The sequence below is a fragment of the Eulemur rufifrons genome, chromosome 24, assembly GCF_041146395.1.
Source record: "Eulemur rufifrons isolate Redbay chromosome 24, OSU_ERuf_1, whole genome shotgun sequence".
Lineage (NCBI taxonomy): Eukaryota > Metazoa > Chordata > Mammalia > Primates > Lemuridae > Eulemur > Eulemur rufifrons.
The window spans coordinates 18,227,332-18,251,441 of NC_091006.1; the positions used below are offsets into that span (position 1 = coordinate 18,227,332).

The window sequence follows — 24,110 nt, forward strand, 5'->3', positions numbered from 1 at the left end:
CGTGGTGGCTCAGGCCTGTAATCCTAGCACTCTGGGAGGCAGAGGCAGGTGGATCATTTGAGCTCAGGAGTTCGAAACCAGCCTGAGCAAGAGCGAGACTCCATCTCTACAAAAAAAAAAAAAAAAAAAGAAAGAAAGAAAGAAAGAAATTAGCTGGACAACTAAAAATATATAGAAAAAATTATCCAGGAATGGTGGTGCATGCCTGTAGTCCCAGCTACATGGGAGGCTGAGGTAGTAGGATTGCTCGAGCCCAGGAGTTTGAGGTTGCTGTGAGCTACGCTGACGCCACGGCACTCTAGCCCGGGCAACAGAGTGAGACTGTCTCAAGAAAAAAAAAAAATACTGTTACAAATCAAGCATAAAAGAAGTATTAACTTCCAAGATACGAAGCTGAGCAATATGTTGAATATGTTAAAAATCTACATATCATCAATAATTGTTTCAAAATACAATGTTTTATTAATATCACTGAAGATCTTAGGGGAAAAACTCATTATTCTGAAAACTGGTTTTATTTTATTTATTTATTTTGAGACAGAGTCTTGCTCTGTTGCCCGAGCTAGAATGCCGTGGCATCAGCCTAGCTCACAGCAACCTTAAGCTCCTGGGCTCAAGCGATCTTTCCACCTCAGCCTCCCTAGTAGAGTAGCTGGGACTACAGGCAGGCGCCACCATGCCCGGCTAATTTTTTCTATATATATTTTTAGTTGTCTGGATCATTTCTTTCTATTTTTAGTGGAGATGGGGTCTCCGTCTTGCTCAGGTTGGTCTCGAACTCCTGACCTCAAGCAAACCTCCTGCCTCGGCCTCCCAGAGTGCTAGGATTACAGGCGTGAGCCACTGCGCCCGGCCATGAAAACTGATTTTTTATAAAAGGGGAAAGTGTCAATCATTTCTCATCTTTCCTGAATAGACTTTTTTTTTTTTTTTTTTTTGCTTTGACAGTCAAACAGACATTTTCTCCCAGTGCTGGAGGCTGGAAGTCTGAGATCAAAGTCCTCCTTCTAGGCCTCTCTCCTTGGCTGGCAGATGGCCGCCTTCTCTCTGTGTCCTTACATGGTCCTTCCTCTGTCTAGCGTCCCTTTGTCAGACTGTATTTTTTGGTAAGCAAAACAGATAATGATGGATCGTTCTTCATTAGAGAAAAGATTCTTTAATACATGAGGTAAAATAGAATTAGAATGTCAAGATTTTGTACTCTCTAATCAAGTCACAGATCTAGTTATGGTCATTGTAGCTACTGAAACCAAAAGATTTCTAGAATAGTGGAAATGAAATCTAACTGAAAGAAATGGTTCATTTGAAATATGGTATGAATATATTTAGAGCCTTAGTGAAAAGGTGAATTTCTAGCACTTATTCTAGATATATGTATATATAAATATATATGTGAAATATGTGGGAATTAGATATTTAAAAAGGAAAAATCTCCTATATACAATTATTGGAGTATATCTGTATAATTTCGGGGCTGGGTAAATCATTACCAATATTGAACCAAACCCCAGGATATATATTATTTTTATTAGAAGATTTAAATTTACATAATAAAATCACTAAAATAAAAAAATTTCACAAACAAAATACAATAGAAATACTTAAGAATGTAGAATATAGAACAGGAGAGCACAACACTTTCAATAGTGTTACTAATCAGTTTTCTGAAAGAGGAAATAAAGCTTCAAATGAATATGAACAGAAATTCCTAAAAGAAAATCATCATAGATTTTAAATGTCTCATAATACTCTGGTTTCTCTTCAGAACATATGAATCTTTCGCCTTTTAAATGTCTCATAAATCAGTGGTCCCCAACCTTTTTGGCACCAGGGAATGGTTTCATGAAAGACAATTTTTCCACAGGACAACCAGGGTGTTGGGAGGAGTGGGATGGTTTTGGAATGATTCAAGCACATTACATTTATTGCTTAGTCAGACCTCTCTGCTAATGATGATCTGTAATTGCAGCCACTCACCAGCACTAGCATCACCACCTGAGCTTCACCTCAGATCATCAGGCATTAGATTCTCATAAGGAGCCACAACCTAGATCCCGCACACGCGTAGTTTACAGTAAGGTTCACGCTCCTGTGAGAATCTAATGCCACCGCTGATCTGTCAGAAGGCAGAGCTCAGGCAGTGATGTGAGTGATGGGGAGCAGCTGTAAATACAGATGAATCTTCACTCGCTGGCTCACCCGTTGTTCACCTCCTGCTGTGCAGCCCCGTTCCTAACAGGCATTGGACTGGTCTCAGTCTGCAACCCAGGGGTTGGGGACCACAGTCATAAATAATCAGATGGTACTAATCAAATTAATTATGACTTTCCAACTTTCAAATATAGCATATATAACATTTGCTGAAATTTATAGGGTCATTTTCTGCTTAAAGTAATGTGGCATCATGTATCTTGTCTATAAAAAACAATAAATCATCTAATGCAAGTTATAATTTAAAGTCCTTGCTGGGCACAATGGCTCATGCCTGTAATCCTAGCACTTTGGCAGGCTGAAGTGGGAGGATCGCTTGAAGCCAGAAGTTCAAGACCAGCCTGTGCAACACAGGGAGACCCCATCTCTACAAAAAACAGAAAAATTAGCTGGGCATGGTGGCCCATGACTGTAGTACCAGATACTCAGGAGCCTGAGGCAGGAGGATAGTTTAAGGGCAGGAGTGTGAGACCAGCCTGGACAACAAAGTAAGACCCCATGTCTAAAAAACTTTTAAAAAGTATTAGCCAGACATGGTGGTGTACACCTTTAGAGTGGCCAGGAAATTGAAAAACATTTGAAAATCATTTAGGAAATAGAATACATATATGTTTATTTAACTACCTGAACTTGTTTCATCACCCATTTTTATCTCAGTAGCATTTTTAAGCATTTGTATATTTTATAGAATATTCAATTCAGGATTAATTTTTTAAAAACACTTTTTTTTCTTTTTTCCATATTTCAGTTTCTTTACTTGAATTACATGTAATGCATGGCGAAATAAAAACCACTGCAGTCTTCGGGGCCATGCTACTCAATCTGAGGGGACAGTATTCCAGTATGGGAAGAATTGTCTGGTTAGAGAGTATACAAGCTGTCTTTTTCCTTTTTTTTTTTTTTTTTTTTCTTTTTTGGTGTCTTTTCTGTAGGTTTAAAATTGTATCAAAATGAAAAGTTAGAAATGTCCATCCATTCAGCACTTTAGCTGAAAGAGAAATATCACATAAATATTTCAATAGAGGCTTAAAAATAATTTAATATAATTTGACCTCATAAAGAAAACAGCTAGAAAATGAATGGATTGTCCAAAAGCAAACAACTATAAAAATCTATATCAGCGACATCCCATTGGTCCAATATTAAACTATTTTTCTTTTAAGGAGGAACAAAAGGCAGATTTGTATTCGTTCCACTACCCTACATCATTATCCTACACTTGTAGTACAAACTATTGCAATAATGCAAGAAGAAATACGAACATTTAAAGATGTAAAAGGAAGAATCCAACCTGCTCCCTCACCTCTTTAAAATATTTGCGTAAGTATCATCTTCTCTATGAATTCTACTATGAATAGCCTATTTAATATTGCAAACCTTCCTTCCCCTGAACTTTTCATCATCCATGCTCTACCCTTTTCTTCCTTCTGATGTACTAAAGAATTTAGTAACTTAGTTTTAGTTAATGCTGTATACCTTCCTCCACTGGAAGTTAGGTTCCACATTTTGTACTCCAAGGGTACAGTGTAGCTACCAAAGTGCCCAACCAACACAAGAACCTCAGTGAATGTTGTGGAGAGCATTTGATGAGTATGATATCACAGATTTCTGTTCATTTGAACTACCCAGATATTCTTTTTATCTCTACTTGCTTAATGATTTCCTTTCAATTTCAGTACCCTCAGTGATCTCAGATGTGGAAAGGAATCATATTCTGAGTCAAACTTTAAAATGATTAGTAATTCTGGATAACAATGTGCTCGGTTTCTTTACAAGTATGAAAAACTATGTTGTGAAGATTGACCATAATGCATTCATCTGGTTCTTGTAGATAGACATTTAAACTGTTTCCAAGTAGAAATTTCATGAATAGCCTCCACACCCTTAAGCACACATACTTAGGGTCCATTTAAACTGAGAAAATGTGTGTTAGGTTTAGCACTGGAGGTTACTGGGCATGGTAATGGTAACACTTTTTTGTTTGTTGAACTACCCATTCTTCTAGCTCCAGTTGATATCAATGTCTTGTAGATACTGATGTGATGGCTCTTGCCAAGTTGCAAATAGGGATTATCTTTCTCACTCAGAGGGGAGTAGGAATTCTTGGAAACTACTTCCTCCTTTGTCTTTAAAACTTCACCTTACTAACGAGACACAAGATGATACCCACAGACCTAATTCTCAATCAATTGGTCTTTGCCAATTTTTTTTGTGCTTTTCTCAAGAGGGATCTCTCAGACAATGGCAGCTTTTGGATTGAACTATTGCCTGGATGAGGCTGCATGTAAACTTCTCTTTTATTTTCACAAAGTGGCCAGAGAGGTTTCCCTCAGCACTACCTGTCTCCTCAGTGGCTTCTAGGCCATAATGCTTTCCCCAATTTCTCTAGGTGGATGGAGCTCCTAATGAGATTCCAAAAGTGCATTGGCTTCTGTTGTTTCCTCTACTGGATCCTGCAGCTGTTGGCAAATATGTTTCTTCCTAGCAGAGTGACTGGTCCAATGAACAGTAAAAACTTTAATGTGAAAATAAGTTATGGATACTGTTCTTCACTCCAAGAAGATAGATTTGTAAAATTTATGGTTGAATTCATATTCTCCACTATTGACTTCATGTGTTTGGGACTTATGGTCTGGGATAGTAGCTCCATGGTCCTTTTCCTGTATAGGCACAAGTAGTGAGCCCAACATATTCAGAGCAACAGCCATTCTTCCAGAATACTTCCCATGAGACAAGAGCCACATGCACCATTTTGATCCTTGTAAACTCCCTTTTTTCCTTGTATTTACTCTCTTCTCTTTTCCATGTTTGGATGACTCTATTTGTTATTCCAGGCTAGTGGCTGGTGGACACCTCTATGATTTTATCTTTGTTTTCCTACATTCAGCCCCTTTGTGCTCATTTGTAGTGATACTTGTTTCTCTGAGTTTTGTTTGGCCTGCTAGACAAGGGAACAACTTTTTCTGAATTTGGTGGTGACCATATGATTCTGTTCGCTACAGATAATTCAATCATTCTTTCCATCATCTTAGTATTTAGGGTAACAATAACCAATAATTTTCAGATCCTTGATAGAAATGTGTCATTCCATATACAATGAGGCAGTTAGGTCCTATAAATCATAAGTGTTATGAGAGGTCAACATGAACATTATGTGCGTACTTATAAAAAGACTACTCAAACTTTTAACTTCAAAGAAAAAGTTCATGAAATTTTGATTTACCACAATACAGGAAAAACTGAGTTTAGAGATTTGGAAAAAATCTCTTACAGTGGTTATTTTTGGTATTTAGTGGTAAATCATATGTAACAAAATTTGCCATCGTAATAATTTTCAAATCTACAATTCAGTGGTGTTAAGTAAATTTGCAGTGTTGTGTATCTACCACTATTATCTATTTCCAAAACTTTTTTAAAATCAACCCAAACAGAAACTGTGTAGACATTAAGCAATAACTCCCCATCCCTCCTTCTCTCCAGTCCCTGGTAACCTATAATCTTTCTGTCACCTTTTTTTGCCTATTCCAGATATTTCATAATAATGAAATCATACAGTATTTATCATTTTGTATCTGGCTTAGATCATTTCACATAGTTTTCAAGGTTCATCCTTCTGACTTAAGGAACTTTATTTCTTTTATGACTCATTACTACTCCATTGTATGACTTCATTGCATCACATTTTTTAAAAATCTATTCATCTGTTGATGGACACTTGGGTTATTTCCACCCTTCTTATATTGTGAATGGTGCTGCTTTGAACATTGGTGTACAAGTAACTGTTTGAGTCCCTGCTTTAAATTCTTGGAGTATATACCAAAGAGTAGAATTGTGGTGTCAGATGGCAATTCTATATTTAACTTTTTGAGGAATTGCTAAACTGTTTTCCACAAGAGCTGAACCTTTTCACATTCCCACCACAATGTATGAGGATTTCAATTTCTCTGCAGCTTTGTTAATTTCTTTTGTTTTAATAGCCATCCTGGTAGATGTGAAATGGCATATCATTGTAATTTTGATTTGAAATCCCTAATGACTAATTATGTTGACATTTCAAGAATAAATTCCTCTTTTTGATATTCCCTTTATCTATTTTCCCCACTCTCCTCACCTCCCATCAATTTACAAACATGGACTGACATCTATATTGTTGAAAGGAAAACTCTCTTGCTTCCACCACCCCTTAAGTCAATTCCATTTCCTGAGGCTCCCTTCTTCTCTTCCCCACTGTTCCTCCTAGTCAGGCTTGCAGCCCACATGTTAAATGCCTTCCCCCATAGTCTTGCTTCCATTCCCCACATAAAGTCAGGGAAATCCACTTTCTTCCAGCAAGCAAACTCCATGTAGCAAAATAAATCTCCAACAGGAAATGGACACATCCTATTTGAAGTAGAGTTGACATATAATGTGACTTGAGCCTGTCATTTTGGGAGCTTCATCCCTCCTTATTCAACTCACAATTTCCCTAAAAGTAAGTTTCTAGGAAGAGTTCTTCCTGCTGCAAATAAGATTTTCTTCCTACATTTAAACAGGTTTGAAGTTTCATGTTTTACTCTGTGGATTTCCATTTCCTCATGGCTCAGGACTGTGGAAGTTGTTGGAATTTGTATGTCAGCCTGACAGAAAGTGAGATACTCCTCAGAAACATGCATGGGGTCACCATGTGTTTGTCAGAAAACTGGGCTGTGCCTGTGTAGAGCAAGACTCCTCAAGGCCCAGTAGAGAAGAGCTGCAGGTGCTGAGAACTGGCTGGAGCTTGTGTAGAATACAACAGTTTGGGTGATATCAGAATCCCCATGGACCAGAGGGGAGACCCCTCCCTGAACAGCCTGGACTTTCAGTGGAGACTCCCAGATAGGCCCCAACAGGAGCAACATGGTAACATAATGCACATGCTCCTTTCATGGAGAGGATGTACTGTAGCAGCTGATAAAAGGGTCAGGAGGAAACTGGAGCGGCAATGATTCTCACTGCCTGCACTCAGACTGCCCACCACATTCTTAACCTGTAATAGATTCTCAGGGGCTGAATTCTCTTCAAATGTTTGTCAACTTCCTCTTTTGATAATTGCTTAGAAGGAATTCACCAAGGCTTTGGCCTGCTTTGCAGACACTCTGACTCCAGGTAGACGCGCCGGGGGGGCCACTGCTGGCCTCCCTAGTCCTCTGCGTTGCTTTGCTCAGGACTCTGCCCTAGGACAGGCAAGTGGGGCGGGGCCACAGGGGTTCTCCCTGCTCCACATTCCCAAGGGAACATGCTTTGTTTGTTTCCTCTGAAGACCAATATGCTTCCAGTTTTCAGAGCCAGGTGTGATCTGGGGTCCCAGGGAGAGAGGAAGGGAGCGAATCACGTAGGGCAAAGGGGCGTGGGGAGCCCTAGTGAGGACGCCTGACCCCTCGGTCCAGGTGGCTGGCAATGCTGCTGCAGGTGAGGCTGAGGACTCCCGGAGTCCGGAGTCCGAGGGGCATCGGCACCTCCGTGGACGCCTCTTAGGACACTCCTCTCAGGGCCAAGTCCCCGGGGCCGCCCCATCACCTGCATTCCCGTCGCCACAGCGACCGGATCTCGACTTCCACTCGCGACCTCAGGGCAAGGCGTGGGCTGCACCCGGGCTCTGCATCATCTCGGCTCCCTCAGGTTCTCCCTCGCAGGACTCGCCGGTCCTCTCGCGTCTCCACCGCCCGTCCCGGACCGAGGGCCTCATCCTGCCCCAGAGGTCCGCACAGCCCCGGCGCCAGACCCGCGCCCGCCGTCCTCAGGGTTGAGTCCCAGCCTGTGCGAGCGACCCCCGGGGAGGCGCGGACAGTCCCGCCGGGACACGACACGACGGGCTGCGAGCCCGACCCGGGATCTTCTGGAGCCGGTTCTCGGCCTAGGCGTCAGGGGGTCGGGGAGCAGCTCCGAGACTCGGGAGGGGCCGCGGGAGGACAATTTGTAGGGAGCTTTTGGACCCCACGCGCGACCCAGTCTCCGTCCAGGGGGTCTCCCAGTCGCCACGACGACCTGACCGGTGCCCGCCGGCGGAGGGGGCTCTTGTGGGGTTCGAGCCGCCCCTATGAGCCCCGGACCCCCAAGCCGCCCCGGCCTGGACTCTCCTCCCATCCCTAACGGAAACCAGGGGAGCACCCGCGCGGACTCTGCCGCCTCAGCCGCGGGCGCGAGGAGAGCAGCACACGAGGTTCCTTCGGCTCCGTAGTTTACGCGGACGCCGGACGCACGCCGAGTCCGGGCGCCCCTGTGGGATGGCGTGTCCACGTGGGTCCGCAGCCTTTGGGGCGATTGCGTAACTTCTGGGAGCATCTACGTTTGATGAGTTTGAACTCTCGCCGCTAAACAACCAGGTGCTCAAGGGCAGACAGGACTGCCCGGAAATCGGCCAGTGGCGCCTTTAAGGAAACGTAAAGCTTCGCCTCTGCTTGCTATGGTGCGGAGGTTTTTCCCCAGAGGCCCCCGCGGTCTCTCCTGGCCTTTGTTCCGGGTGAATCTCGGGGAGGGTGCTGGGAGCCCGAGAGCCGTGAAAACTACATTACCCATAATGCCGTAACGCAAAGACGCCGAGCCAATGAAAGCTCAGAACCAGGCGTTTCTGTGTTTGTTCCATCAAGCGGGGCGGGACTTCCGGCATCGCTCCTGGGACAGTCATTTTAGTTGTTCTCTGTTTTGGTGTACCGCGTTAGTAAGCAGAGCTGAGTCGGGCTTCAGACTGGGGTCGACCCCGCTGAATAGCAGCTGGTGGGTCGGCGGCGTTGGTGAGGGGTCTTCGCCCCGGTCGCCTGCAGCTCCTGACCCCGATCCGCCCACAGACCGATGGCGGCGGCCGCGCTGAGGAACCCAGCTCAGGTAAGTGCCGCGTACTCCGGGCCTCACTTGCTCTCGCCCCACCCAAGTCCTAAAGCCCCACTCAGGGGCGCCCGCTCACGTCGCTACAGTAGAGATCCCCGTGTCCAGGACAGTGCAAGAGCTTGTGTGTGGGACCGTTTCCAAAGCTAGTGTCATGGAGTGTGGGAGAATGTGACAGGTAGAGGGACCGGTTTGTGTAAAAACCTTGTTGAGACGATTGAGCCGACAGCGTTCACGACTGGAATGGCAAGGTTAGGAATTTTATCTTTCTTCATTCTCAGGACTCTGGGAGCTATGGAAGATTGTGAACAGAAGAGACACATGTCTGAGTTAGGCTGAGAGTTAGAACAGCCTGGAAAGGGGATGTATAACAGTGAGGCAGAGGGAGGTCGAGTCTTTGTGCAAAGTCACACTGCAGGTAAGAGGGAGGACTGGAGGACGGAGGAGCACTGATAATGCATTCATCCCCAGGTCATCTGGCTCCAGGGCTGGTCAGGGGAACCAGGAGGCCTGCATCCATGGATCCCCCACCCTGGTTACCAGCCTCTCACAGCCTTCCTCTTCCCACAGGTTCCCCTGACTACAGATGCACTTTCGGGCTTTACACAGGTGAGTGAAGGGGTGTTTCAGGCACTCACTGGTGCTGACCCCAGTGTTTGCCAATGGAATTGATTTCTGGGACTCATCTCCTGGCACTCTTCCAGTCTTTGGGCCTAGGGAACCTGAGCAACCATCAATGCACAGCCATATTCCAGGCTGGGGGCTACATAGAATGTTTCTCATTACTGGAAACCAGTACAGTAAGGTATGGAAAGTTGTCTCAGTCTTAGACACCACATAAGCAAATGCTTGATGGTAAGGCTGAGTTGGTTTAGGGAAACACAAGTCTTCTTTCTTTTTTATGGGAACTGAAAGCTGGGGTGCAGGATTCAAACCAGGAATGTCTCTCAGATGTTAGGTGTCTCTACTAATGTGAAGTGAGCAATGGGAATTGGGAGGCAGACTGAGTGTGAGGGATTGGGATAGGAAGACTGAGGAGAAGGCTGCTGCAGTAGTCCAGGGGAGCGTTAATGATGGCTAGACCAGAATGGTCACCATGGAGGTGGTAAAAGTAGTTGGATTCTAAATCAGTATTTTAAGTAAGGAAGGCTAGAGTTTCTTTTTTTTTTTTTTTTTCCAAGAGATGAGATCTCATTCTGTTGCCCAGGATGGAACATAGTGGTGCAATCATAGTTCACTGCAGCCTTGAACTACTGAGCTCCAGTGGTCCTTTTGCCTTAGGCTCCTAAATAGTTAGGACTACAGCAGGATGCCCAGATTTTCAGATGTGGAGGGTGAGAGATAGAAAAGTGGGAGTCAGGGGTGAAAGCAAGGTGTTTAGGTTTAACAGCTAGAAGTATGGAAACACCACTTACCAGTATTATAAAGTTGGTAGTAGGGTCAAGTATTGGCAATAACAGAAATTTCATTTTGGGATATCAAAGTAGCTGTGGAAATGAAACCATGTGAGACAGTGTGTGCCAAAAAGTGATGTGCGCCATGTGGAGAGAGAGTGTGAAATAAAGGACCCATCATCGTGGCATTCAGGACACATTTGTTTGTGTTTGAGGGGTACAATCTTGGGAACCCCACGAAAATTTTCTGATAAGAAGGGATCCAGCCCTACATGCCAGGCCCAGATTTAAATGGCATCTCCTGATCTGCCTGCCTGTGGGTGCTCTGGTAGGACACACTGATCAATGGGACCATGAGGAGAGATCAGGAATCAGTACCCTGGTGACTCCTCTGAGGTGGGGATTAGGGACAAGGATGAGCAGGGGAAAGATGGGGTGGTGGGACGAATTCAGGGTTGAGGGAGAGAATCTGATTATGGAAAGATCTGTCCCCATCATGGCAGGGTTCTGTGACCTTTGAGGACGTGGCCATTTACTTCTCCCAGGAAGAGTGGGGGCTCCTTGATGAGGCTCAGAGGCTCCTGTACCACGATGTGATGCTGGAGAACTTTGCACTTATAACCTCACTGGGTAAGGCCCTAACACCCACTTCAGTGTCCTAGTCTCTGTCTCTCTGCTTTTTCCTCAGTGGCAGCTCTGCCCTGTCCAGAACCAGACCATGGGCTCTGCTGACCTCCCCACTGTCTTGGCATATGTGCTGTGGTGTCAGGGATGAGCTGTGTTCGCTTCCTGAGCAGCCCTGACAACTGCTGTCCCAAAGCGTGCAGAGAAGGGTCTGGGTGTCAGGTGTCTTGGGTCAGCCTAATGCATCTCACCTTATTTACTCATTTCCTTTTTAGGTTACTGTGTCCAGGTCTACAGCACTTTGTGTCCCAAGTTCTGCCTCCTTTGTTTAGATTATATTTCCTGTGGCTGCCTGTGTTAGGAATTTGCACGCATTTTCCTCATCAATATTTACATGGACCATGGCCTCTTTTTGCCAGAACCTCCTTCAGGGATCTGTGTGATGATATTTTTCTTTCCTGTGGTCTCTGTTGTGTTCAGTTGCTCTGGGCCAGTGCTAGACACTCACCTGTCCTGTCTTTTCCCTTAGGACTTGTTTCACACAGATCACATGTAGTGGTACACCTAAAGGTGTCAGGAAAGCCCTGGTTGCTTCATAGGGTGAACATGGCAATATGTCTTCAGAGGATACCTGGCCTCGATCAGCAGCAACGGGGGGAGGGCTTGACATTCAGACTATTTTCTAATTGTACCAGGAACCCTTCCTGTGTAAACTAGAATTTTGGTGCTAATGCCACCAAACACACCTCTTTCTACCTTTTCTTCCCCTTACTTGACACTTTGTTGGCTTATCGTTTCATCTGTGACATCCACCCTCATGCTGCCCCATCTTTATGTCCTCCACGTGTTGCCTATTCCTCTGTACCACCGTCTCTACCATATTTTCCAACACCAACTTGCTCAAGATGTGTCAGGTGTGCCCATGTCATTAAATATTCCATGAACACAATTGGAATCTCCTACTCAGTTACAATGGGATTTTCCTGGGCCGGGATGCTACTCACCTTCAGCATCAGGTGTATGACACCAGCTGGCAAGGTCTTGCTGAAGACTCTGGCAGAGAAGTAAATTAGAGACTCTGCCTTTCCTCCCTGTCCTGTACCCCATCCTGTGTCCTTTGTTGAAGCCTTCCCATTTTTATGATCTCTAGAGGTCCAGTACTTCCAGCCCTTTCCTTACCCTGCTTGCAGTTCCCTCATCCTCAGAGCCACTGTGGACTCATTCTTTGATGTATATGTGGTGGGGATTCCTCTTGCCTGTTTTAAAACATATCTGTAGGATTTTAATTTATGGAGGTGACTGAGTGCCAATACAGAGAAGTTAATGTCAATGACAGAAGAATTTATTACAAACAGTGGAAAGATAACATGAACACCATGCCACTCAGTGCCACATGAGGAAGTGCCCAGTGGTCTGGAGGCAGAAGCAAAATAGGAGGGAAAACATTAAACCATAGCCTTTATTGGGGTTTCTGCAGGAAGAGCAGGGCAAGGTAGGCATCTCAGGATTGGAGAGTTTAAATAATTTAAGCAGGCTTTGGGGCAAAGGGCTGGTTAGCCTAAGTGGTCTGCTACCTGACCTTGGGATGATTAGGGCAGAGGAATATTATCTCTTGAAGTGTCCAAGCCACATAAAAAGTGTGATTTGAATTATAGGGGCTGGATTGGTCAATTTGCATTTCAATGGTATGCTCCCAGCTGAACCCTTTGCTATCTTTTAAGAATAGGCTAGCTCTAGGAGCAACATTCTCTCCCCAGCCAGCAAAGTTTTTAAGATGTCAAAACATCGAATTATATAGAAAATAGATTTTTTAAATGATTAATACATTCCCACCATAGTCAAAATCCATTTCATTAACAATTTCTCTGCTTTCAGTTTGTTGGCATGGAACAGAGGATGAAGAAACACCTTCTGCGCAGAGCATTTCTGTGGAAAGACTGTCACAGGTCAGGGCTCCAAAGGCAGGTCCATCTACCGTGACAGACATTTTGCATCCGGCTGATCTACCTGGGCAAAAACTATACTTGATTGGGGCATGTGCAACCTTTCACCAGGATCAGAAGCATTACAGTACTGAGAAACTCTTGAAAAGGGATGTGAACAAGCCCTTGTTTGTGAAGCATTACCTATTCCATGTGTCAGGGAAGCCCTTCACCAGTAAGGAGTTTGGGAAGGACTTCCCAGCCACACTTGGCCTTCTCCAGCCCCAGGCCATTCCCAACTGTGAGAAGCCAAACAAAATCATCGAGTATGGGGAGGCCTTTCACACTGGAATAAGTCATTGCAAGTGGGGTGAATGCAGAAAAGCTTCTAACCACAAACATACTTTTGTTCACCCAAGAGTCTACGCTGGAAAAAGCCTTTATGAATCTGGCAAATGTGGGAAAGCTTACCGCTGTGAGTACTCAATTGTTCAGCTCCAGAGAGTCCACAATGGAGAAAGGCCATACGAATGCAGTGTATGTGGGAAATGTTTTAGCCAAACCTCCCACCTAAATGACCATCAGAGAATCCACACTGGAGAAAGGCCTTATGTGTGTGGTCAGTGTGGGAAATCATTTAGCCAAAGAGCTACTCTCATTAAACATCACAGAGTGCACACTGGAGAAAGGCCTTATGAATGTGGTGAATGTGGGAAATCGTTTAGCCAGAGTTCCAATCTTATTGAACACTGCAGAATTCACACTGGAGAAAGGCCTTATGAGTGCGATGAATGTGGAAAAGCCTTTGGGTCCAAATCCACTCTTGTTCGGCACCAGAGGACTCACACAGGAGAAAAGCCTTATGAATGTGGTGAATGTGGGAAATTCTTTACACAAAGCCACAGTCTGCTGGAACACCAGATAATTCACACTGGAGCAAGGCCATATGAGTGTGGCCAGTGTGGGAAATCATTTAGCCTAAAATATGGCCTCATTCAGCACCAGTTAATTCACAGTGGAGCTAGGCCTTTTGAGTGTGACCAGTGTGGAAAATCATTTAGCCAAAGAACCACCCTCAATAAACACTACAAAGTTCACACCGCAGAAAGGCCTTATGTGTGCGGGGAATGTGGGAAAGCTTTTATGTTCAAATCTAAACTTGTTCGGCACCAGAGAACTCACACTGGAGAAAGGCCTTTTGAGTGCAGTGAATGTGGGAAATTTTTTAGACAAAGCTATACCCTTGTTGAACACCAGAAAATTCACACTGGATTAAGGCCTTATGACTGTGGCCAGTGTGGAAAATCCTTTATCCAAAAGTCTGGCCTCATTCAACACCAGGTGGTTCACACTGGAGAAAGGCCTTATGAGTGTGGCAAATGTGGGAAATCCTTTACACAACACTCTGGCCTCATTCTCCACCGAAAATCTCACACCGTGGAGAGGCCTCATTAAGAGAGCAAATGTGGAAAAGCCTTCAGCCCAAGGTCTAACATTCTTTAGCTCCTGAAAGTCCACACTTGAGAAAGTTCTCTTTCTTCAGTATTATGGAACTACAGGACCTTTGTGTGGGAGCCATCTGCCTGAAGTTGAACCTTACACTACATTTAAATCTCCAGAGGGGTGAAATTCCCCATGAGGTCCAGGTGTGTGTGAGGCTTACAGGAGCTGCTCTGCATGTTCTAAACTGCTTGAGACCTTTGCCACAGTTAAATCACTGTCAGCTTCTCTGGTAGAAGCCGTCTCCCCTCTACCACCGTGCACAGTGGGCATCAATCACCCTGACTTGCTAAGGCATCGGGCAGCTTCTGTGCTCATTCCCTGGAGGAAATCTTGAGCAGTCTGAGCCTTTAGGGGGAATTCATTCCTTTTTCTGACTGATAAAAGCATATATCTATCCCAGTTTTGGACAGGTGGATCCAGCCTGGGTTCTGCTAGAGGCTTCTGTGGAAGGCTTCCCTTCATGGAAATTCTTGGTCTCACACGACACTTGGTAACTTTTCCAGCCTCCAAGTCACCATTAGTAACTTGCTGCCTCACATTGCTCTAGTTTGTGCGCTAATAAAGCCCTTATTGTTAAATCTACCTGTAATCCTGGTAGTTTGTCTACTGTGTGGGGTGACTGGAAAACAGATTTGGGCTGTTTGTATGAATGAATGGACAGCTTGTGGGGGGCCCAACTTTGTGGGTTTCTGCAGGAAAAGTAAAATGACAGAGTAGTTCTGGTTTGGGTTGAATTTGCCTTGCTGCCCAAGACCTAGGGAACAACACAGGGCTTTGTGGTTCTAATTTGTGGCCCTGGTGCCTCTATTTTTGGTGAAACCCAAAGTCACCCTGAGGAGGGTATAGTTGTTAAGACAAACTCCAATGCTTCTGAGAATAGGTTTTCCCCATGTTCTCCAAGGGAGCCATGTGCCCTGATGTCCATAGTTCCATAGATGGTGTCACTCATGAACCATAATTGGTACAAAAATACTGGGCATGATTAATATAGAGTGGAGGAGGTTGTAGCAAAACAAATGGGCCTCTGGTAAAAGTGCACATACGCATCTAGTGACTGGCTGCATCTTCATTTATTTCCATGGCAAACAATCACACAATCTCCATGTACTAAGTATGACGGTACAGGCATAGCCTGGCTTGGACAGAATAGCCTCATCCTGCTGTTGTGATGATGGGCTGAGTTGGTTCAGAGCATGGAGGCAGGTGCACAACTTGGCATAACCTGGAGGCTTACATAGGATGATGGTTCAGTGTGAGTGCAGGAGGACACATCATGGGGAGAGAATTAGAGGGAGCCCAGGTAGCAGAAGCTTTGACTCAAAAATGGCATCCTCCATCAGAGGCTTTTCTCTCTGCCACAGTTACACTGTGTCCAGAGGCAGAGTTCATCTCCCCCTTGTGCCCCAGGTGGAACTCAACCGCCGCCCTCCGGGTTGAGTCCCAGTACAACCCAGTCTGTGTGAGCGACCCCCGGGGAGGTGCGGACAGTCCCGCCGGGACACGACACGACGAGCTCCGAGCCCGACCCGGGGTCTTCTGGAGCCAGTTCTCGGCCTGGGCGTCTGGGGTCGGGGAGCGGCTCCGAGACTCGGGAGGGGCCGCGGGAGGACACCTTGCAGGGCCCTTTTGGGGCCCACGCGCAACCCAGTCCCCGTCCTGGGAGTCTCCCAGTCGCCACGACGACCTGACCAGTGCCCGCCGGCGGAGGGGGCCCTGTGGAGTTCAAGCCGCCCCTGTGAGTCCCGGGCCCCCGAGGCCGCCCAGGCCGGGACTCCCCTCCAGTCCCTGACGGAAACCAGGGCAGCGCCCGCCTGGACTCCGCCGCCTCAGCCGCGGGCGCGAGGAGAGCAGCAGACGAGGCTCCCTCGGCTCTGTCACTTCCGCGGATGCCGGACGCACGCCGAGTCCGGGCGCCCCTGTGGGATGGCGTGTCCACGTGGGTCCGCAGCCTTTGGGGCGATTGTGTAACTTCTAGGAGCATCTGAGCAGCATCCCTCGGACCATCACTTTGGTGGCCAGCTGCAGACAAGACTCCCCCGAAATCTGCGCTTTAAGAAGCAGCCAAGCCCCGCACCCCCTCAACCGCTCCCCACCGCTCCCCTCTCCCACCCACCCCTGGCAGCTGGCTCCGCCGTTTCCCGCAGCCCCTGCGGTGCTTTGTTCCGGGAGATTCGGCCGCGGCGTCCTTTCCCGCCGCCGTGGGCAGGAAACTACGTTACCCAGAAGACTCTGCCCAGCGGCAAAGACGCTGAGCCAATGACCGCTCGGAAAAGGGTCGTTTCCGCGTTTGGAGCTCAGGGTCGGGGCAGCGCTCAAGTGGCGGTCATTTTAGCCCCGCGCTGGTCCACGCCGCCAGAGCTGGGGAGCGCTTTGTTCGGCCAGAGGTACGAGAGCGGGAGGGCGCGGGAAAGAGTCCTCCCTGCTGCACTGCGGCTGATCTGACGGCCGGCGGCGACGGCGGCGGTGACGGCGGTGCCCGGGTCCCCGCGAGGGTCGCCCGCAGCTCCTGACTCCGATTCGCCCACAGACCAATGGCGGCGGCCAAGCTGAGGGACCCGGCAAAGGTAAGTGCTGCGTCCTCTGGGCCTCACTCGCCTTCACCTCACCCAAATTCTAAAGCCCCAGTGAGGGGTACCTTCTCGGGTCTCTATACTCGGGATCCCCGTGTCCAGTACAGCAGGGCCTTGTGGGTGTGGTCCCTATTTCCAGAGTCAGTGTGATGAGGTCTGGGAGAGTGATGAGCAGAGGGACTGGCGTAATGTAAATCGTGGAAATTGAGTCAGGGGCATTCATGTTTGGAATGACAAAGTGAGTTTTACCTTCGTTCTCAGGACGCCGGGAGCCATGCAGGGTTGTGCACAGAAGCGGCACTTGGTCAGAGTTAAGCTTTTCAACGTTTTCCAAAAGCTGCTCGAAGTTAGAACAGTCTAGAACGGGGTAACGCTGAGGCACAGGGAGATTGAGTCCTTGTGGAGGTCCCACAGCTGCTGAGAGTTTGCAGCACTGAGGACTGGAACACTGAGGCTCAGAAATAATGCAGGCATCTCCAGGTCACCTGGCTGTGGCTTGGACCGGGGTACGGTGATGCCTTAATCCGTGGAGCCCTGCCATGGTCACTTGCCTCTCATGGCCTTCCTCTTTCCGCAGGTTCCCAAGACTACAGAAGCACATATGAACCTCACAAAGGTGAATGGAGCATGTCCCAGGCTCTCGCTGGTCCTGACCCCATCCTGTGGTTTTTTTCTTGGATCTCTTTTACCCGTCGTCTAGTCCTTGGGCCTAAGAACCTTTAACAAACCCCAACCCTGGGATTCTGATTCTACGCTGGGGGTTATTTTTAGTAGTTCCTATTGCAGACAGATGATGGAATGAGATATGAAAGGTCATCCTGTGCATAGGGTACCAGAATATGCAAATGCCTGGAGGTGAGGCTGAGCTGGTTCAGGGAAATCTAGGTCTCCTTTCTTTCTTGTGGGAACTGGGCGCAACAGGACAGGATTCAAGTTTGGAATGGCTCTGAAAAATTGGCCATCTATTCTTTAGGTGATAGGAGCAGTGGGAGGTTTAGAGAAGAAGATGGAGGTTATCTGACACTGGTCTCATCAGGCTCCCTTTTAACCGTAGTATAGAGGATACTCTGTGGGTTGTGAGGGAGGCAATAAGAAAACCAAGGAGGAGGCTACTACAATAGTTTAGGTGAATGTTGATAGTGGCTGGCCCAGTGTTGTGGCTGTGGAGTTGGAAGAAGCTGGATTCTGGATCAGTTTTTTAATTAGGGCTACCTGAATTTTCAAATTTTGGGGGAAAGAGAGGGAAAGGTAGTAGTCAAGCATTACTCCAGGCTTTTTAGGTTTAGCACGTGGAAGGATGGAAGCTCCATCAACTAGAATGTAAAGTTGGTAGTATGGTTAATTTTCACTGGGGATATCACAAGTTTTGTTTTTAGCTATTTTTCTAGTCTGAGATGTTTCAAGCACAGATAAAGAGACATCAAGTGGGTAGTTGGGCACAAAGGTCTGGAATTCTGGGGAGTGGTTTAAGGTGGAGAAATCCAAAAGGTGGTGGCCAGTGTTTGACACAGGGTATAGTTAGGAGTGGGAGTCTTGGTCATGAAAGTAATGCTGTTAACAGCCCAGGAACAGAAAGGTGGGAGCTATCGCTGGGTCTCTTGACTGGACACCTGGGTAGAGGTAGGGAGCATCATAAACAATCTTGGGAGAGCAGTGGCCACGGGAAAGGTGTAGGAAAGAGGATGATGTAGCAGGTGATCAAAGTTTCCAATGCCTTAGGGATATAAGACGGACATGGAAACGTAGGAATAATTGGTAGATGACACTGAGACCAGATGTCATGGACTGTGTCCCTGCAAAATTCATATGTTTAAACCCTAATTCCAGTGTCATGGTATCTGAAAGTGGAACCTGTGGGAGGTAATTAGGTCATTAGGGTGGAGCCCTCATGAATGAGATTAGTGAGTGACCTTAAAGGAAGATGCCAGAGAACTAACTAGTGCTCTTTCCACCGTGTGAGGATACAAGAAGTCAGTAGTCTGCAATCTCGAAGAGAGCTCTACCAGAACCTGAGCATGCTGACACTCTGATCTTGTACTTCCAGCCTTGAGATCTATGAGAAATAATTTTCTGTTGTTGATTAGCCACCCACTTTATGGTATTTTGTTATAGCAACACAAACTAAGACGCCAAGACTAATGCTTATTCATCATGCTACGGGCTCACGAGGATGTTGGGTGTCCCCGAGGCTGGGGGGCGGTGAGAGGGAGAGGTGTGGGTTTCAGTAAAGCGGGCGGATAGGTTTAGGAGCACAAGTCTTCATCTGTATGAGTCACTGGGTCTGGGGTGGAGAGCCACTAAGGCCACTGATTTTGAATGGCAGTTAAGAGGTGAAGGAAGGCTGTGACTGGTAAGAGGACATCAAGTGCAGCACAAGAGGGCCATGGGCTCAGGTGATTCTTGGTGGCTGAGGTTTAGGCAAGGAACAGAATCAGGCAGGGGAGCCTTCAGAGCAGGATGAGGGCTATCTCTGACAGTAGGAACCATCAGAGGTTTGGATAGCATTGAACTCTGTCTCAATTTGCCAAGCACTTTCTGCATGCCATGTGCTAAGTAACATGTAGGAAGACCAAGAAGATGCCTATGGTGTGGGTGCAGTTAGGTGGAGGTGGCTGTGAGAGCCAGACTGTGAGAGTGTGGTCCAAAGAGTGATGTGCACGTGGAAAAGGAGTGTGAATTGATGGACTCAGGCTCCTGGCATTGAGGATATAGGGTGAAAGATGAACCCACATTTGGTTGTGTCCTTCACCATCTGGAGGACTCCTGGGGAACTGCCTGATAAGAGGGGATATGACCCTACATGCTAGGCCCAAAGTTTAGGTGGTATTTCCCTGCCTACCTGCCAGTTGGTGCTGGGGGAGCACACAGTGATCATTAGGACCGTGAGAGAGTGGTGCACATCAGTGGCACCAGGGTCTGTATTTCCTCTAAGGCAGGCATGTGGGAAAGGGAGGGAGCAGGGGATGAATGAGTGGGTAGATGAACTTGATTGTGGAGTGACCTGTCTCCATCATGACAGGGCTATGTGACCTTTGAAGACGTCGCCCTTTACTTCTCACAGGAAGAGTGGGAACTTCTTGATGAGGCTCAGAGGCTCCTGTACCTTGAAGTGATGCTGGAGAACTTTGCACTTGTAGCCTCACTGGGTAAGGCCCTTGCACCAACCCCAGCATCCTGATCTCTGTCTGTCTTCTTTTCCCCGAGACAGCTTTACCCTTTCCATAGCCAGACCTTGGACTCTGTTGACTTAACAATTTACTTAGGATGTGTGGTGTGGGTGCCAGCTGTGTGTATTGCCACAAGCCTCCTTCTCCATCAGCGGCCCTAACACCTGCTGCTGTAGCTGGTCTGGGAGGCAGGTGTCTTGCAGTCAGCTGAATGGATCTCATCTTACTTGCCCTCTCCTGGCTGGGTGACTGTGTCCAGATTCATGACACCTTGTGTCCCAAGTTCCCCCACCTCTGCAAGCCGACATTTTCTTGTGGCTACCAGTGTCATGATTGCAGGCATTGTCATGGTCTGTACTTATGGGAACCATGGGCTGTTCTTACCCGCTCTTCCTTTTAGGTTTTTAATTTTCTTTCCTGTGGGCTGTTACTTGCCGAGTTGCTCTGTGTCAGTGCTGACTGATCACATATTCTGTCTTTACCATAGGACTTGATTCACACAGGTCCCATAAACTTAGACAACTTAGGCTGTGGGGAGAAACCTGGTTCTTCATAGGATGAACATGGTTAGAAAGAAGGCCTGGGCAACTAGGGGAAGGCATGATATCTGGGCTGTTTTCAAATCATGTAAGGAACCTGCCCTGTGTTTACACTATTTGAGTGCACATACCACTGGCCAGACCTCATTCCTACATTTTCTTCCCCATACTTGATACTTTTCTCTCTTACCATTTTATCTGTGACATCTATGATCTGGCTACCTCCACCTTTTTGGCCTCCATGTATCACCTGGTCCTCTGCAGTGTTTTCCAATATTGACACATAATGCCTCATGAAGTATGCACGTGATTATATAAACTTGAACATTTGCTATTCAGTTTCAATTGGATTGTCCTGGGCTTGGGCATAACCAACCTCTGCACAGCATACAAGTGTCACCAAAAGATAGGCTCCTGCTGAAGACTATGGTGAGTTTTAGGGATTTGGAGACCACTCAAGGAAAACTTTTGAAGCTATTGGTAGAGGAATGATTTGGAGACATTGCCTCTTCCTGTGCTCCATCCCAGCCTTGTGTCCTTCATCTGGTGAGGCTTCTCCAATTCTGTGATCTTTAGGGCCCAATATTGCCAAGCAACCCCCTGCTCAACTTGCCCCCAGCTCCCTTGTCCTCAGAACAAACCCATAGTATCATTCTTTCGGTGTGTGTGTAATGAGGCTTCCCACTCAGCATAGTCAACATGCATTTCATCAGCAATTCTCTGCTTTCAGGTTGTGGGCATGGAACAGAGGATGAAGAGACACCTTCTGAACAGAATGTTTCTGTAGGAGTGTCACAGTCCAAGACAGGTCCGTCCACTCAGAAGACTCACCCCTGTGAGATGTGTGTCCCAATCCTAAAAGATATTTTGCTTCTGGCTGATCTCCCTGGGCAGAAACCACACGTGGTTGGAACATGTGCAAACCGTCACCAGCACCAGAAGCGTCATGGTGCAAAAAAGCCCTTAAAGAGGGACATGGACAAAGCCTCATATGCGAAGCACTGCCTACTCCATGTGTCAAGGAAGTCCTTCCCCAGTTGGGAGGTTGAGAAGGACCTCTCAGCCATGTTGGAGCTTCTGAGGTCCCTGGCCTTTCCCAAAGGTGAGGAGCCCAGCAAAATCACTGAGTGTGGGGAAGACATTCACAGTCAAAAAAGTCATGACAAGTCAGGCAAATGTGGGAAAGCTTCCAGGCACAAACAGAGCTCTGTTCACCGCACAAGAGTCTACACTGGAAAAAAGCTTTATGAGTGTAGCAAATGTGGGAAAACCTTCCGTGGCAAATACTCACTTGTTCAGCACCAGAGAGTCCATACAGGAGAAAGGCCTTGGGAGTGCAGCGAATGTGGTAAATTCTTTAGCCAGACCTCCCACCTCAATGATCACCGGAGAATCCACACTGGAGAAAGGCCTTATGAGTGCAGTGAATGTGGAAAATTCTTTAGACAAAACTCCAGCCTTGTTGACCATCAGAAAATTCACACTGGAGCAAGGCCTTATGAGTGTAGCCAGTGTGGTAAATCCTTTAGCCAAAAAGCCACCCTTGTTAAACACCAAAGAGTTCACACTGGAGAAAGGCCTTATAAGTGTGGTGAATGTGGGAATTCGTTTAGTCAAAGTGCCATTCTTAATCAACACCGAAGAATCCACACTGGAGCAAAGCCTTATGAGTGTGGCGAGTGTGGGAAATCCTTTAGCCAAAAAGCTACCCTCATTAAACACCAGAGAGTTCACACTGGAGAAAGGCCTTACAAGTGTGGTGAATGTGGGAAATCTTTTAGTCAGAGTTCCATCCTTATTCAACACCGGAGAATTCATACTGGAGCAAGGCCTTATGAGTGTGGCCAATGTGGGAAGTCCTTTAGCCAAAAGTCTGGCCTCATTCAACACCAGGTGGTTCACACTGGCGAAAGGCCTTATGAGTGTGATAAATGTGGGAATTCCTTTAGCCAGTGCTCCAGCTTGATTCACCACCAAAAATGTCACAACATGTAGAGGGCTCATCAGTGTAGCAAATGTAGAAAAGCCTTTAACTCAAGGTCTAACATTGTTTAGCTCCTGAAATTCCACACTTGCAAAAGGCTTTAGACCCGCAGGGAATGTGCTGTCTCTTTAGTATTACAGCACTACAGAGCCTTTGTGTGGAAGCCATCTGCCTGAAGTTGAACCTCAAATTTCCAAACCTTCATAGGGGTGAGGTTCCCCCTGAGGTTCAAGTGTGTGTGAGGCTTACAGGAGCTGTTCCGCTTGTTCTAAACTGCCTGAGGCCCTTGCCACAGTTAAATCACTGTCAGTTTCTCTAGTAGAAGCCATCTCCCCTCTACCACCTTGCACAGTGGGCATTGGTCACCCTGACATGCTAAGGCATGGCAAGCCTCTGTGCTCATTCCCCAGAGGAAATCTTGAGCAATCTGAGCCTTTAGGGGGAATTCATTCTTTTTTCGGGCTGATTAAAGCCTACATCTGACCTAGTTTTGGCCAGTTGGATACAGCCTAGGTTCTGCTAGAGGCTAATGTGGAAGGCTTCCCTTCATGGAAATTCTTGATCTCACATGACATTTGGTTATTTTCCCAGCCTCTGAGTCACCACCTGGTAACTGGCTGCCTCACATTGCTCTAGTTTGTGTGCTAATAAAGGCCTTATTGTTAAATCTAACTATACTCTTGGGGGTTTGTTTACTGTATGGAGTGGGTGGAAAAGAGGTTCTGTATGAAGGAATGGTGGACAGCTTTTGTGGGCATCTCAATTTTGTGCACCTCTGTAGGAAAAGAAAAATGATGGTAGTTCTTGTTCTGGTTTTGGTCCAATTTGCTTTGCTGCCCAAGATCTCCTAGGACAAAATGTAAGGATTCTATTGACCTAATTTGTGGCTTGGTTCCTCATACTTTCTGTGAAACTAGAGGTCATCCTAGAAGAGGTCAGTTATGACAAGTTCCTGTGCAGGTGAGAGTAGGATGAAATTGTTTCATTGTTCCCAGAAGGTGTGATATAATGCCAACACTGTCGAGAAGCTTTTCACAAAGTTATTCAAGGAGACGTGCCCTGATATCAGTCATTCTGTAGGCTGATGTCACTCAGAAAACAATGAGAGTCAGGTGTGAACCATATTTGGTACAAATACTGGGTGTGGAGGAGCCTGCAGCAAACCAGATAGAATGTACATCTCATAAAAGTGCATTCCCAAATCTTCCAGTGACTGGCTGTGAGTAGTCACAGGACCTAGAAATCTGTGTCCAGTAGCTGAGGTCATTGTCAGCTAAAACAATGTAAAGGTTTTGTGGATTCTTGACTTTCTGGGTTGTTCACTTCAAGTCCGTTGCTGTAGAGGCAGGAAAATGA

The 24,110-nt window shown here is 46.7% G+C and overlaps 2 protein-coding genes across 2 annotated transcripts; both read left to right on the plus strand.

Moving 5' to 3' along the window:
- The first annotated feature begins 8,864 nt into the window (after positions 1-8,864).
- ZNF416 (zinc finger protein 416) lies at positions 8,865-15,039 on the plus strand. The gene is made up of 3 exons (XM_069457326.1): positions 8,865-9,051; positions 10,949-11,075; positions 12,945-15,039. The coding sequence occupies exons 1-3, from the start codon at positions 9,019-9,021 to the stop codon at positions 14,444-14,446; spliced, it is 1,662 nt and encodes a 553-aa protein (XP_069313427.1). The 5' UTR covers positions 8,865-9,018; the 3' UTR covers positions 14,447-15,039.
- Positions 15,040-17,641: 2,602 nt separating this feature from the next.
- On the plus strand, positions 17,642-22,949 carry LOC138374694 (zinc finger protein interacting with ribonucleoprotein K). The gene is made up of 3 exons (XM_069457762.1): positions 17,642-17,680; positions 20,084-20,210; positions 21,501-22,949. Exons 1-3 carry the CDS (start codon positions 17,666-17,668, stop codon positions 22,763-22,765), a joined length of 1,407 nt encoding a protein of 468 aa, XP_069313863.1. The 5' UTR covers positions 17,642-17,665; the 3' UTR covers positions 22,766-22,949.
- Positions 22,950-24,110: the final 1,161 nt, after the last annotated feature.